The sequence below is a fragment of the Rhinolophus hipposideros genome (genome assembly GCF_964194185.1).
Source record: "Rhinolophus hipposideros genome assembly, chromosome: 21".
Taxonomy (NCBI): domain Eukaryota; kingdom Metazoa; phylum Chordata; class Mammalia; order Chiroptera; family Rhinolophidae; genus Rhinolophus; species Rhinolophus hipposideros.
This window is the reverse complement of record NC_138067.1, coordinates 47,714,324-47,728,869: the sequence shown is the minus strand read 5'-3', so window position 1 is coordinate 47,728,869 and position 14,546 is coordinate 47,714,324. Positions and strand designations below refer to the sequence as shown.

General features: G+C 54.5%; 2 protein-coding genes across 7 annotated transcripts; one reads left to right on the top strand and one right to left on the bottom strand.

The window, feature by feature from the left end:
* Window positions 1-709: 709 nt before the first annotated feature.
* On the bottom strand, window positions 710-4,488 carry ZNF524 (zinc finger protein 524). 2 transcript variants are annotated; one of them, XM_081032600.1, is made up of 2 exons: window positions 4,357-4,488; window positions 710-2,876 (listed from the first exon to the last, which is right to left on the bottom strand). In XM_081032600.1, the coding sequence occupies exon 2, from the start codon at window positions 2,835-2,837 to the stop codon at window positions 2,049-2,051; it is 789 nt and encodes a 262-aa protein (XP_080888726.1). In that variant the 5' UTR covers window positions 2,838-2,876; window positions 4,357-4,488; the 3' UTR covers window positions 710-2,048. The 2 variants fall into 2 exon arrangements, with proteins under 2 accessions (XP_080888726.1, XP_080888727.1); XM_081032601.1 differs by lacking the exon at window positions 4,357-4,488 and adding an exon at window positions 3,433-4,041 and having other exon boundaries at window positions 716-2,876.
* Window positions 4,489-5,116: 628 nt separating this feature from the next.
* Window positions 5,117-13,496, top strand: FIZ1 (FLT3 interacting zinc finger 1). 5 transcript variants are annotated; one of them, XM_081032598.1, is made up of 4 exons: window positions 5,119-5,248; window positions 6,089-6,152; window positions 6,618-6,964; window positions 9,354-13,496. In XM_081032598.1, the coding sequence occupies exons 3-4, from the start codon at window positions 6,656-6,658 to the stop codon at window positions 10,551-10,553; spliced, it is 1,509 nt and encodes a 502-aa protein (XP_080888724.1). In that variant the 5' UTR covers window positions 5,119-5,248; window positions 6,089-6,152; window positions 6,618-6,655; the 3' UTR covers window positions 10,554-13,496. The 5 variants fall into 5 exon arrangements, with proteins under 5 accessions (XP_080888725.1, XP_080888724.1, XP_080888722.1 ...); XM_081032599.1 differs by lacking the exon at window positions 6,089-6,152 and having other exon boundaries at window positions 5,117-5,248; XM_081032596.1 differs by having other exon boundaries at window positions 6,089-6,964.
* The last annotated feature ends 1,050 nt before the right edge of the window (window positions 13,497-14,546 follow it).

Below are 14,546 nucleotides of genomic sequence, written 5' to 3'. Positions count from 1 at the left end.
GCGGGTAAAGCCTTGAACCACTTCCGGTGGGCGAGCTGAGGTGCGCCTGCGCCCTCAGAGTCCGCTTCGTCTTGGGGTACCGTCCACACGCTTGGGTCGTAGGGTTAAACCTGCCCCTGGCGCAAACCTCACACTTAAGCCCCAACCCCAGTCTGAACCACGCCCATCCGGGGGCTTAATTATAAGCCCCTCCCATCAACTCAAAATCCGTCCTCCTTGACCAAGGCCCCCGAATTTTCTCCCGTTCTTCCCTACCTCCAAGGCCTCACGAGTCTAAATCCCACCTCTCCCTCCTAAGCACCGCCCTTAGCCACGCCTTTTTCTTGTAGACCCTCCCCCTCCAAGCTTCACAGGCTGAGTCACGCCCCCTGGGTTCGGCCCCGCCACTTATGCTCCAAAGCATTTAAGCTCCACCTCTCTCATAACCAACGCAATGTTTGTGCCTCTCACCTCCAAGACATAAATCAGTGGTTCTCAAACTATGGTCCAAAGACCAGCAGCAGCAGCATCACTTCGGAAATTGTTAGAAATGGAAATTCTCAGGCCCCCCACCCCAGAATTTCTGAATCAAAAACCTTGGAGGTAGGACCTAGGGATCTGAGTTTTAAAATGCCCTTCAGGTGAGGTACAAACTTCCAGTTATAAAGCAAGTCACAGGGATGTAATGTGCAGCATAAGGTAATATAGTCAATAATATCATAGTAACTTTGATGACAAATGATGACTAGATTTATTATGACCATTTTATAATGTATAAATATCAAATCCCAATGTTGTACACTTGACGCTACTATAATATGCACATCAAGTATAATTAAAAATAAAATACCCTTCGAGTGATTCTATGCAGACTGAAGTTAGAACCCACAGGTTTACTACACTTTGTACAGCCCCTCATAAATCTCTGTAAACCTTGCTCCTACCATGTTTCCCTGAAAATAAGACCAAGTCTTATATTAATTTTTGCTGCAAGACACATTTACGTTCAGGGGATATCATTCTGAAAAATCATGCTAGGGCTTATTTTCCCATTAGGTCTTATTTTCAGGAAAACACAGTAATTCAGCCACACTCCAAGCAGCTAAGCCCAGCTCTATTCAGCGCATCCCTCTCAGGGACTTCCTTTAGTCACTCCTCTTAAGTACTCTTTTTCCCTCTCCTTGGCACCTTCTCTTAACAGTTAAGTCTCACCTCTCCTGACACCTAGTTCTCCCACAGTTTCTCCTAAAGCCCCTCCCCTCATATAAACTTTATCCATTCCCTCTAAATTATTCTCACTTCTACCATCTTCACTAAACCAATTTAAACGTCAAGGCAGTTCCTATAGCCCCTTCCCCCAAGCCCTGCCTATAGTTCTCACCTACTTGACCAATAGCCTTGCCGCTTGGTCCCGCCTCCTAATTCCTTAGCCCCGCCCCCAGGCCACACCCCTTGTCTATCTACTCTTTACTAAAGTTGTCAGTTCTGCCCACAACCCACGGCTCAATTTTTCCTTCAAAACAGGGTCAGGACAAAGAGATGAGGCAAAGTGGTGGCTACAGAATTTCCAAGAATCTGGCTGGAATGGGGCAAAGAGGCCTAGAGTCAGTAACATTTGCACAGATGGTTCAGGGTTTTACTTACAGCAGATATTTAGGGGAGTGCTTTGGGGTCTGCTGGAGGAAGGAGAGGGGACAAAGGCCCTTAAGCCACTCTTTAGCGCCAAACTAATAAGGTACATGACATGGGGTCCTCCCAAATTCCATGCACTCCCATCAGGTGGTGTAGCGACAGAAAGAAGAGGGGAGCAGCCCTGGTACCATCACTGAATACACACCAGAAGCCAGAGGCAGAGATTTATTTCCACAGCCTTTGCCTGGAAAGGCCTATTAGTCCAGGGGAGGGTGGCAGAAGGCAGCAGGGTCCGGAAGTTTAGGTGCTCACCCACAACCCCCCACAATGGTAAGACCACCAGACACGAGGGTGTCTCGGCCTCCCTGCCCAGGTGGAGCAGCAACTGAACCACCATCTGTAAACCTGGCCCAGGGAGGGGTGATCCGGTCTGTGGGTCAAGCCAGCTCTTTCCCCTCCCGCTCCTCCTCCTCCTCAGCCCCTGCTGTAGCTGGGATGCCCTCGTCGTCCCACGGTGGCTCAGGTCCTGGGTCCGGGGGACACATGGGTGCCCCCATGGCCTCGGGGTGCTTGCGTTTGGCATGGCGCCGGAGCGTGTTGGCATCTGTGAAGCGAAGCCGGCAGACGGGGCACTGGTAGGGGCGTTCCCCGGAGTGGACTCGGTGGTGGTGGGCCAGCTCGCCCGCTTCGCGGAAGCGGCGGGGGCAGAGTGGGCAGCGGAAGGGCCGCAAGCCGGCATGGATGTTGCAGTGCCGCCGCAGGTGACTGGACCGCTTGAAGGTCTTGCCACAGTCCTTGCACTCATGCGGCTTCAGCTCAGAGTGCGATATGCTATGGCGCTCCAGGTCCGAGAGGTAGGGGAAGGCCCGCAGGCACACTGGGCAGAAGTGCGGGGCCTTCCTAGGGCCCGAGCCCTCAGGACCTCCTGCCACTGACCCTTCAGAGACTGTATAGGGCACACCCTGATCATCAATCAGCAGGAGATCGCTGCCACCACCGCTGCCCACGGGGACTGTCAACGCCTGCGCCAGCGAGGTCTCCTGCCCTGACTTAGGGGGTCGGCCCCGCTTGCGAGGGAGGCAGGCCTTGCGCGTCCGATTGGAGGAGGTGGCCCCCCCGGGACGTCGACCTCGGCGGCCCCGGGGAACAGAAGGAGGTAAGGCCAGAGGTTTCTCTTCCTCCCCAGGCAAAGGCGAAGGCAACGGGTCTGGGCTGGGGGTGTCCATTGAGCAGTGGGGGGCTTGGGTCTGGGCACTGGAGCCGGGCTAAGAGGAGAGAGGGGGCAACTGTCAGAGCAGGGAGGGTTTGGAGCACCCCTTGTCCCCCAACACCTCACCCGTCCCTCTGTCTTGAGTCTCACAACCTGGGCATGGTTGACATTCACCTGGATGTACAGTCACGCTGGTGGGTAAAAGAGCAGGATAATTCTGTGCCAGCTGGTGAACGGGCACTGCCCTGAGCCCACAGAAGTTCCGCAGGCTTCCCTCACCCTTGCCCTGGACCTCAAAGGTCAATTTGAGCCAAAATAAAGAAAAATCTTTGAGGGAGGACAGAGTCCAACTGAGGGTACAGGCCACTAGTGTGATCCTCAAGACACAGAGCCCATCAAACCCCAGAGACACAAAAGCTTCAGAAATGTTTTTGTCTCTCCCTCCTGACTGGTACAGTAGGAGGGAAAGGGAGTTCAGGACAGGAGGAAGAAAGAGACTGGTCCCAGGTGATGTTTGGCCCTGAGGGGTGGATGAGGAAATATATTGGAGCTGTTATGTCTGGGCTCCAGAGTCAAACATTCTGAGTTCGATTCCTGAGTCTGTCACTTACTCTGTGTGGTCTTGGGCAAAGTGCTCACTTCTCTGAGCCTCAGTTAAGCCTTCTGCAAAATAGTTCCACCTAGTTGCAGGGACATGCCATGAGATGCTCAGCACACAGAACTTAGGACAATACTAGCCCTCTGAATAAGGGCACAATCACCCTCATTTTGCAAATGGGGAAACCGAGGCACAGGAAAGCCAAGTCAGTTACCCAAACTCCCTCTGCCAGAAAGTGGCAGGGCCAAGATTCGAACCAAATCTCATGTTGACCCACTGGCCCAGGGAGTGAGAAGAAAGGGACTCAAAAGGACAAGGGGACATCATGGGGTCCCTTAGTACTCGGTATGAATCCAGCTCTGTGAAATGGATATACCAGGGTTGTCCAGTGGCACACAGTAAGCCCTCAATAAACTACCACCACCACCATCATTGTCAGAGCTGGGACCAGAAGAGAAAAGCACAGGTGCAATCATGGGGGGGAAGGTTGTAGGTGCCACTGTGCCCTCTTGGAACATGCACACAGACTGAGGTCCAGAGGAGGGTAAGCGCTTTTACAGGATCGTACGCTTCGCTAGGGTGGAGGAGCCTGGACTAGAACCGGGGTCTCCCGAGTGGTGCCCCCGACCCTCGCCCTCTGCACGCTCCCGGGCAGGCACGCGCCCGCCGGTCCCCGAGAGCGCGGGGCGGGCCCTGCGGGGGCAACGGCCAATGAGCGGCGCCGAGCCGCGGACAGCGAAGGCCGCCAGGAAGGGGGTCTGCGCGCGCGCGCGCGCGCGCGCTCAGGCCGAGTCCGCTAGGCGCTAGGTCGGCGCGCGCGCCACAGCGAGCGCGGGAGCAGGAGCAGGTGTGGGGGGTGCGCTCCGGGGGCGCGCGGCCCCGGGCCGCCCTTCCCTCCGCTCCCCTCCCCCCGCCCAGCCCCCCGCCTCTCGGGTACCTCATTTGCATGTCGCCGGGGCTCGCGAGTGTGTGCGCGCGGGGGGCGACGGGGTCGGTGCGTGGGAAGGGGCGGGGGCGAGGGGGCCCTACCCCTCGGCGGCGCGCGCGCGCGCGGGACGGCCCCGCCCCTCGGAGCGGACGCCGGCAGCCCCGCCCCCGCCCCTCCCCCTCGGGCCCGCGCCCGAGGGGAACAAAGGGACGCGCTGGGTCCTAAGGGCCGGTCATATCCGTGCCTGCGCACCCGGCGCTCTCGCCGGCTCCGAGCGGTAAATAACCCAATACATCCCCTACAACGTAGCAATGTCTTTCCTCCCCACAAAGTATCCAGCCGGTGACCCAATCAATGACAGGTACCGAAAGGATGAGGAGCGGGAAAATGGCTGCCTCTTCCCGTAATTAACATGGCGCCTGATAAGCTTCAAAGACCCCTGGAGGGCTGAGGACAAGATGGAGCCTGCTCTTTCCTATCGCAGCCGGACTTTCAATTTCTCTTTTCTCCTGATGCAACTCTACATTCTACCCAGGAGGAGCTGTGAAAAGGAACTCAAGTCGGCCCTCATCTGCACTATCACCTGCTAGCGTCGACGGGGAAGAGCCGCGCACTGAGCTTGTTGCCCTTAGTCTGCATGGCGCCGGGTCACCATCCCAAGCCCCTCCCCTCTTCCTGCCCTCACCCAAGATGGCGCCGACCTGACTTCTTTAACTGCCAGTGCTAGGAAAGGGACGAGAAAGAGGGAGAAGGGCAGACAGCTGGGAGGGAGGAGGCCAAGAAGGCGGGAGAAGGGGGGGGGCGTGCGGGAAAGAAGGGAGCCGAGGCGGAAGTCGAGGGGCCCCCCGGGTGGAAGTGACGCTGCCCCCGCTGCCCAAAATGTCGGCGCCCAGAGGGAGGTGTAAGTAATTAAAGAGGAAAGCCGACTGACTTTCCCGGCCTCCCGGGGCCGCCCCAGGGCTCCAGAACCCCCGCGCCGTTCTAGCTAGGTGGACTCGCCCGTCCGCGGGTTCCCGCCTGACCTGCCCCCGCCTGGGGCGCCCCGGGCCGCACCTTTTAGGGACGGGGGGAGGGGCACAAAAGGCTGGCTCTGGGGGCCTGGGTCCTCTAGCAGTCGGGGGGGGGGGCGGCCCCGAGGGCGACTGGATGGGGAGGAGGCGGAACTTAGTAGCAGCTGGGGAGGAGCACTGACTGGGAGGAGCCTGAGTGGGTGTGGCTTAGAGGGGAATGGGCGGGGCAAAACTGTGGCTGAATGTGGGAGGAGCTTAGACTAAGGGTGGGGTTTGGTAAAGGGGAGTGGCTCGGTGAGAATGGTAGCAGGGCCCTAGGTTGAAGGGTCCTAATTGGGGCTGAGTGGGGAAACAGGCTCAGTGTGAAGATGGGAGAAGCTTAGAGGTGGAGTTGATTCAGGGGCGTCGCTTAGAGAAAGTGATGGGTACAGTGAGGGGGTGGGGTTTAGGCACGTAATTTGGGGAGTATTAGTGGAAATATCAAGCCTTCATAATGCAAGTGAAATGACTTAGAGGGCCTGAACCGACTGAACAAGTGAGAAGGGGTGGTGGAGAGTGTCTTGGAAAGGACGGGGCTTACTTCAAGGATGAGTTTAAGGAAAAATTGAGTGGGGTTTTAAAGGCGGGTCTTAGTGAAGAAGATACGGTGGGATTTAAAGAGGACACTTGGAGGTACTTAGAGGACAGTTGTAATCAAAACAGCTTACCTGTTGAGTCTTTGCTGTGCGCAGGCCTAAGTAAGCAGGCAGTCCGCATGACCACAATTTTGCTTAGTCCTCATCGCCACTCCACGAGGTAGGTCCTCCTATTACCCGTATTTTGCAGGTAAAAAAAGTTTCAGTTGGTTTTATCCGAGGTTCCAGGGCTTTCATCTTTAAAGAAGAGTGGCAGGAGCTTAGAGGGAAGTGGGAAGAAGTTTGTCAAGGAACACTGGAGGGCCTGGGAACAGTGTGAAGGACGATGGAAGGATTGGGCGGGGTTTAACCACAGTGGGCGGGGCTTGGAGAGGAGCGGGAGAGTTCTGGCTTAAAAACAGTGAGGTAGAAACGATTAGGAAGATTGGCAGATGACTGGGAGAAGGGTTTGTAGGAGGGTGGGAGGAGCTTAAAGATAGTGAATGTGGTGTTGGTGGCTTATAGGGCTGTGTTTTGGGCTCCTAGGGGACAGGTGGTGGGTCTGAGTCCCAGGAGCCTCATGGGGGAGGGCTGATGGGGAAATGACCCCTTCACCTGCCCCCTATGTTTCCCCCCCTCGCTCCAGAGAGCCCCCACCCGCCACTGCCCTCGTGCCACGCCACAATGGATGATGCCCCGCTGCCAGCGCCCCGGGTCTCTGCCCCAGCCCCAGCACCACCCGCCGCCACCACCCCTCGGGTTCCGTTTCACTGCAGTGAGTGTGGCAAGAGCTTCCGCTATCGCTCGGACCTGCGGCGCCACTTCGCCCGGCACACTGCGCTCAAGCCCCACGCTTGTCCTCGCTGCGGCAAGGGCTTCAAGCACAGCTTCAACCTGGCCAACCACCTGCGCTCGCACACAGGCGAGCGGCCCTACCGCTGTTCTGCCTGCCCCAAGGGGTTCCGAGACTCTACCGGCCTGCTGCACCACCAGGTGAGTCCCGCAGGCAGGCCCAGCTGCCTCCCGGGGCTGGACACACCCTTGGAGCCTCGGCCCAACTCTGGGCAACAGGCAGAGGGCCCAAGGCCCACTCACCCACCTCCTCCCCTTAGGACATTTTGCCTCTTGCCTTCCCCACCAAAGCACCCTGACCAATCAAAACACGAAGAGTTTCTCTTTCAGTCACCACCCAACCCACAAAGAAAACATTTATAGTACATTGCCCCACCTATAGGCTCCTCCCTTCTCCCATCCCCCTGCTCACACACCACACCAGCATCTGCAATTTCTTTTACCATTTTAAAAAACAGATTTACCACGTTTATGCTTAATTTCTTTATTAAGTGATTATCTATTGAGTGCTTTCCCTATTCTCAACGCTGGTCACCAAAGTGGAATCAATAAAGTCCAAGCTCTGAAAACTTCCATTCCATCGGAGGTGGTCAAGAGCCAGGTAGACTATCAACAAGAAAGCAAATACACAGTCAAGAATGTTCTGGAAAGGGAGAAGTGTTGGGAAGGAAATTATAAAACAATAACAAGTCTGTGTTCAGGGGTAAAGAGGGGAGAGCTGTGGGCTACCAGACAGGTAGCGAATGGCACGGTGATACTTGAGCTGAGATCCGAAGTATGAAAGTATGGAAAGGCATCTGCCATGGGAGAAGCATTTCAGCCAGTGGGAACAGCAAGTGCAAAGGCTCTGATGTGGAAAGGAGCTTGGTGTTTACAAGGAAGGGATAGGAGACCCTGTGGTTGGGGTGGAGCGAGCCTGAACAGAGCAAAAGGAGATGAGGTTGGAAGGCAGGCAGGGCTGAGTCATGTACACATTCTTGGCCGTCGTGAGAGTGGGATTTTATTCTATAGACCAGACACTCATGCTACAAGGATAAGTAAAACCAGACATATAACTGGTCTTTCACACTTGTCCCCTCCTCTCTGTCCCCATGGCATCTGCCTTGGTTCAGGACCTCACATCCTGGATGTTGGCCCCAACTCTCTAAGTGGTCTTCCTACCTCCTGTTTCTCCCTCTCATGTCCAGCCTCTGCATCCATCACAGAGTGACTAGGTACCCCCTTCCTTGAAACCCCTGATCCTTGGGGTGACAGGGGAGCTCCTTAACTTGATGTGACATTCATAGCCCTCTGAGGTCTCACCCCTGCCCACTAGTAAGTTATAATTCAACTGAGCATTTAATGAGTACCTATAATATGCAGGCACCAGTGCTAGGCTCTTTGGGGGAAAGGGAGAGAACAGACACAGTCCTCCGCTTTCATGGCCTCCCAGAGCCAAGAGTCTAGTGGGGACACATTAATTGAACAATGAGATTAATAAATGTCAAACTGCAATTGATACGTGAGGACAGAGGGTAACTGTATTCTGAGGCTAATACAAGAAAGATCTGGAGTGATCCATGTCGGGGATGGGGTCATGGATGGTTTTCCTGAGATAGCATTCCTACTTCAGATCCTGCACCTGGCAAACATGACTAATCTAGCACTGTGCTCTTTCTCATCCAGCCTCACAGTTCTCACCAAAGCTCTCTAGGCAGACACTACCAGCCAATAGGACTACAATCAAAACCTGTCTACTAGTCTAGGACTCAAATAAACCACAAAGGTCAATATCAGTAGAGATCTCTGAGAGGCACGGCCACCTAGCCACATTTCAGGTGCTCAACAGCCACATGTGGCCAGTGGTGATATTTTGGACAGTACAGATACAGAACATTTCCATCACTACAGAAAGTTCTGTTGGATAGTTCTGCTCTAGAAAGTTCTAAAGCATTTACCTGGAAGAGCCACTTCCCACCCCAGGTGATTATAAAAGCTCCTTTCCCGCTCTCCCCGATATTCACTGGTTTAGAGGACATCAGCTGGACATGGAAAAGTTTGTCAAATATTCTAGTTTCCAGGAATTGAGTAGTTTTGTGATGGTTTTACCCCATCCTCACAACAATGCTGTGAGATGTATATCTAATTGTGTCCATTTAGCGGAGCAGAAAAGCTGTCCTTTCAAAGAGAGTGGAAGGCAGAGCTGGGATTTGAACCCAAGTCCGTCAGTGCTCAAAGCCTGTTTAGCCACACTCCCAGGGAGTGCCAGTTTCCTAGGTGGGCTTGTTGGAAATAAAAGTTAGTCAGGAGGAGTGGGAGCAAGAGTTGTCCAGTCTGCGGGAATAGCAGGTGCAAACGTCCTGAGGCTAGCGGGACTGAAAGCAAGCCAGCGTGGCCCAAAGCAGAGATGGAGAGTTAAGAGGACTGAAGCTAGATCATGGCCTTGTAGGCTTCGCGCGGAGCTTGGGCTGCCTCCCTCTGGGAGTCCAGAAACCTGCCCTGCAGGCCAGTCCTTCATCCCTGATGTTCTGCTCTTCCTCCCACCCTCCAGGTTGTCCACACTGGTGAGAAGCCCTACTGCTGCCTGGTCTGCGAGCTCCGCTTCTCCTCACGCTCCAGCCTGGGTCGCCACCTCAAGCGCCAGCACCGCGGGGTGCTCCCGTCCCCCCTGCAGCCCAGCCCCGGCCTGCCTGCCCTGAGTGCACCCTGCTCCGTCTGCTGCAACGTGGGGCCCTGCTCAGTGTGCGGGGGCGCGGGGGCCAGCGGCAGCGGAGAGGGCCCGGAGGGGGTGGGCGCGGGCCCGGGCAGCTGGGGGCTGGCGGAGGCGGCAGCTGCAGCAGCGGCCTCGCTGCCCCCTTTCGCGTGCGGTGCCTGTGCACGACGCTTCGACCATGGCCGTGAGCTGGCTGCCCATTGGGCCGCACACACAGACGTGAAGCCCTTCAAGTGCCCACGCTGCGAGCGCGACTTCAACGCTCCCGCACTGCTGGAGCGGCACAAGCTGACGCACGACTTGCAGGGCCCTGGCGCACCCCCAGCGCAGGCCTGGGCCGCGGGCTCTGGCGCTGGGCCCGAGACCCCTGGCGAGGGTGGCGCTGTGGAGGCGGGTGACGCTGGAGCGGCCTGGGACGGCGGGCTTCTCCTGGGCCGCGCGGGGGGCGGCGTGCCCGAGTTGGGGCGGCTGCTCCCTGAGGGCGGCGGGGAGGCCCCTGCGCCAGCGACTGCGGCGGAGCCCTCGGAAGACACCCTGTACCAGTGCGACTGTGGGACCTTCTTCGCATCGGCTGCGGCGCTGGCCAGCCACCTGGAGGCGCACTCCGGGCCGGCCACCTACGGCTGCGGCCACTGCGGGGCGCTGTACGCAGCTCTGGGGGCCCTGGAGGAGCACCGGCGAGCTAGCCACGGCGAGGGCGGCGGGGCAGAGACGGCTACGCCAGTCCCAGAGGGGGAGCCCGCGTCGGGGGAGCCCTCGTCCGGCTCGGGCCGCGGCAAGAAGATCTTCGGCTGTTCGGAGTGCGAAAAGCTGTTCCGCTCGCCGCGCGACCTGGAGCGGCACGTGCTGGTGCACACGGGTGAGAAGCCGTTCCCGTGCCTCGAGTGCGGCAAGTTCTTCCGCCACGAGTGCTACCTCAAGCGCCATCGGCTGCTGCACGGCACCGAGCGGCCCTTCCCCTGCCACATCTGCGGCAAGGGCTTCATCACACTCAGCAACCTCTCCAGGCACCTGAAGCTGCACCGGGGCATGGACTGACCTGCGCCCCTTCCTGCCACCACCCCGCCTGGGGCTGGACTCAGGGGACGGTCCAAATCCAGACACGCCCTGAGATGAGGGGACCCTGGTTGGAGAGATGGGCCACTAGAAACCCACACAGACCCCCGAGCTGATGGACAGCAAAAAAACGGAAAACTCCTCAGCTCTGGGGTCCGGGGTCTATGGAGAGACTCCTGAGCTTGAGGACCCCTGAAATCTGTGCTAGGCACCCCCAAATCAATGGCCTCTAAGTTGGGGGACCTAGGAATGAGAAATGGGTCTCCAGAAGTACTCATCTTGAGGGCCCTAATAATAGATGGGCACACCTCCCCCAAGGGAAGTCTGCCTTCTCCCTGAGAGCCATCATTCCAAACGATCTGGATATGGAGAATGTGGGGGGACCATGTCCTCAAATTTCCCTGGCCCCTCCAAGTGCTACCCACCACAGTCACTGGTGCCCTCAGATAATGGATATACCGGAGTCTGCCTTTCCTGCCACTTCATTCCCTATGCCGAAAGAGGACCAGGGTAGATGCCCCCTGCCCTCAACCCACTCCCCAATTAGGTTTCCCTCCCCTACTGCAGAATGGACTAACCCTAATAATCTTCTCCACCCCCAAACGCTAGAATAGGCTGGTTTGGAATCCCTCTGCCCAGTAGAATGGACTGATCCGATACGTACACCCCTGTCCACTGGAATGGGCTGGCCCAAGTCGTGGCCTGCACCCCACCCTCCTTAGAGTGAAAAGGGCAGACACTCCCCTTCCTCTTCCACTGTCATTCCCCGTCCTGTGAACTCACCTGAGTGGGAGGTGGTGGACACTGGGTAGCCCTCCCGCTCTGCTGTAGCACCTGTCGTCTTTCCATCTCTGTCGGTTTGCCTTTGTTCCTCCCGACCCCAAGGGGGAAGGGGTTTGGCTAGGGGGTACTCCCCTGAACCTCGACCTCACCCCCTTGTCCCACTCCCCAGTGTTTCCAGGACCCCAATAAACCTTGTCCTGTCAGTCACTGCCGTCTCATTTCCTGATCCCGGTATACGGTGTGGGGGTTTCACCCTCCCTGACTTAGGAAGGCCCCCTAAATATAGAGCCTTCATTCCTTGCATGATCCTTAACGCCAGAGGTGGTTTATGTCTTACCTAAATGGAACCCTGACTCACTTCCATGGACTGACATGCCCCCTAGAACCAGACAGACCTTTTTGAAACCATCAATCCCATAGGACACCCCCCCTAAAAATCTAACAGTCACTTTACAGACAAGTTCCTACCCCCTTAGACTCTGCCTCCCAGGCAAAAGACTTTGTGCCTTAGAAGCTACCTCCAACCCCCAAATTAGGATCCACCCATCGGAGAATGGACAGGCCTTTAGGTTGTCTCCTAGGCACCAGATTACTGGGTGCCCGTTCTGTGCCAGGCATTGTAACCCCCTCTGAGGACCCAACAGTGAACAAGATGATTCCTGGTGGAGTCAATAGTGCATAGCCGACAGGGTGGAGAAGGGTAATGAAGAAAAGGCAGTTTCAGAGGGTTATGAGCGCTCTGAAGGAAATGAGGGAGGGTGTTAAGAAAGTGAGTGAGCTATGCCACCTGAGGTGGGGTGATCAGGGCAGGCTTCTCTGCAGAGGTGGCATTTGATCTGAGTCAGGAAGGGTGAGGAAGAGTGGCCGGGAGGAGGCCTGGATGGGCCCAGGAGGGGAGTGAGCCCAGAGGAGGGAGGGATGAGACGAGGTAGAGAGGTAAGCCGGGATTAGGTCACACAGAGCCTGGTGGACCAAGATAGGCATTTGAATGTGATTCCTGGGCCATGGCAAGCGAGATCTTAAGTATGAAGGGATGTGACCACTCTTACACTGCACAAGCATCCCTCTGGCCACTGAGTGGAGGAGGAACTGGACAGCAGAGTGGAAGCAGTCCACCAGGAGAGCTGTGGGGGCCTGAACCAGAGTGATGGAGAGAAGTAGGTGGATTCAAGATGAATTCTGGAGGCAGAATGTGCGAGTGTGTGTGTGTGTAATGGAAAGGGAGGAATCAGGACGGACTGCTTGGGTGTTGGCACTTTGTATTAAGATTAGAAAACTAGAGAACAAGTTTGGGTAGGGACAACTGGAATCAAGAGTTCCACCCTGAGCTTCTCAAATTTAAGATGTCTATGAGGTTGGCATGCCCTGATAAGGCTGATGTGCATGGCCTGTGATGCAGGGATTCCACTGCTAGGCATGAACCCTAGAGAAACTCGTGCTCTCCTGCACTGGGAGACACATCTGGAGCCATTCATAGCAGCAAAATGTACAGCCCTGAGTTCATAACAACTGAAATGTCCATTGTTATGATCTGAAATGTTAGTGTCTCCCCAAAATCCCTGTGTTGAAATCTTAACGCCTAATGGGATGGTATTAGGGAGTGAGGACTTTGGAAAGTGCTTAAGTCATGAGGGTGGAGTCTTCATGAGTGGGATCAGAGCCCTCATAGAAGAGGCTTCAGAGAGATACCTCGCCCTTCCTCCATGTGAGGACACAGCAAGATGGTAACAGTCAGGAACCAGGAAGGGGGCCCTCACTAGAAGGTGACCATACTGGCACCTTTATCTTGGACGTCTAGCCTCCAGCACTGTGAGTCATACATTTCTGTTGTTTATAAGCCAGTCGGTGGTATTTTGTTATAGCCCCTGGAATGAACTAAGACGACCAGCAACAATACAGTGGAGAAATAAATGGTGGTGTATTAGGCTATGGAATACTATACAGGAATGAGAATGAATGAGTGCAGATATACAGAATTACGTGAATGGAAGTCACAAAGAAGCCAGACACAAGCCAGATGTACAGAGTATGACTCCATTTCTATTGCTAAAAAATCACGCAAAATTGACAAATAGCAACAAGTGTTGGAGAAGCTGTGGAGAAAAAGGAACCCTCATACACTGTTGGTGGGAATGCAGACTGGTGCAGCCGCTATAGAAGGCAGTGTGGAGGTTCCTCAAAAAATTACAAATAGACTTACCATATGACCCAGCAATCCCTCTCCTGGGTATCTACCCAAAAAATCTGAAAGCATTCCTCTATAGAGACACGTGAACTCCAATGTTCATTGCAGCTTTGTTTACGGTGGCCAAGACATGGAAACAACCAAAATGTCCTTCGATAGATGAATGGATAAAGAAGTTGTGGTATATATACACAATGGAATACTATTCGGCATTAAGGAAAGATGATATAGGAACATTTGTGACAACATGGATGGATCTTGACAGTATAATGCTAAGCGAAATAAGTCAGACAGAAAAAGCAGAGAACCCTATGATTTCACTGATATGTGGTATATAAACCAAAAAGAACAAGACAAACAAATGAGAAACAAAAACTCATAGATACAGACAATAGTTTAGTGGTTACCAGAGGGTAAGGGGGGTGGGGGGAGGGAGATGAGGGTAAGGGGGATCAAATACATGGTGATGGAAGGAGAACTGACTCTGGGTGGTGCACACACAATGGGATTTATAGATGATGTAATACAGAATTGTACACCTGAAATTATGTAATTTCATTAACAATTGTCACCCCAATAAATAAATTTTAAAAAATAATAATAAAATAAAAAAATCAAGCAAAATTAAACTGTAAAATTGTTTAGGATGTATTGTGGGTACTGAACCATTCAGGAAAGCAAGGAAAACATTTTTTCCCCCATAAAACTCGGCACAGTGGGGTCAGACATGTTAAGGGACATGATGGAACCTTCTGTTGGGGTGACAGCCAACATTTCTTAACCTGCTGATCATTTTATAACGATTTGTTAAATTGTGCATTTGTATGGTGCCCTTTTAAATTGTGCATCTTATATTTCACAAAGAAAAAAATTTACAGGAAGGGTCATATATCTGGGAGGAGAGAAAACAAGTACGAGGCTGGTCTTCAAGGAGACTTTTTGGCCTCGAGATCCACAATTGCCCTTTTGCAAAGGCTCTAGGTCAACCAAAAGGCTCTAGGTTGAGT

Bases quoted from the DNA above. Each gene is read 5' to 3' on its own strand.
- ZNF524 (XM_081032600.1), bottom strand. From the start codon at position 2,837: ATGGACACCCCCAGCCCAGACCCGTTGCCTTCGCCTTTGCCTGGGGAG.
- FIZ1 (XM_081032596.1), top strand. From the start codon at position 6,596: ATGTTTCCCCCCCTCGCTCCAGAGAGCCCCCACCCGCCACTGCCCTCG. The intron at 6,965-9,353 runs GTGAGTCCCGCA...CCCACCCTCCAG, and splicing joins CCGGCCTGCTGCACCACCAG to GTTGTCCACACTGGTGAGAA.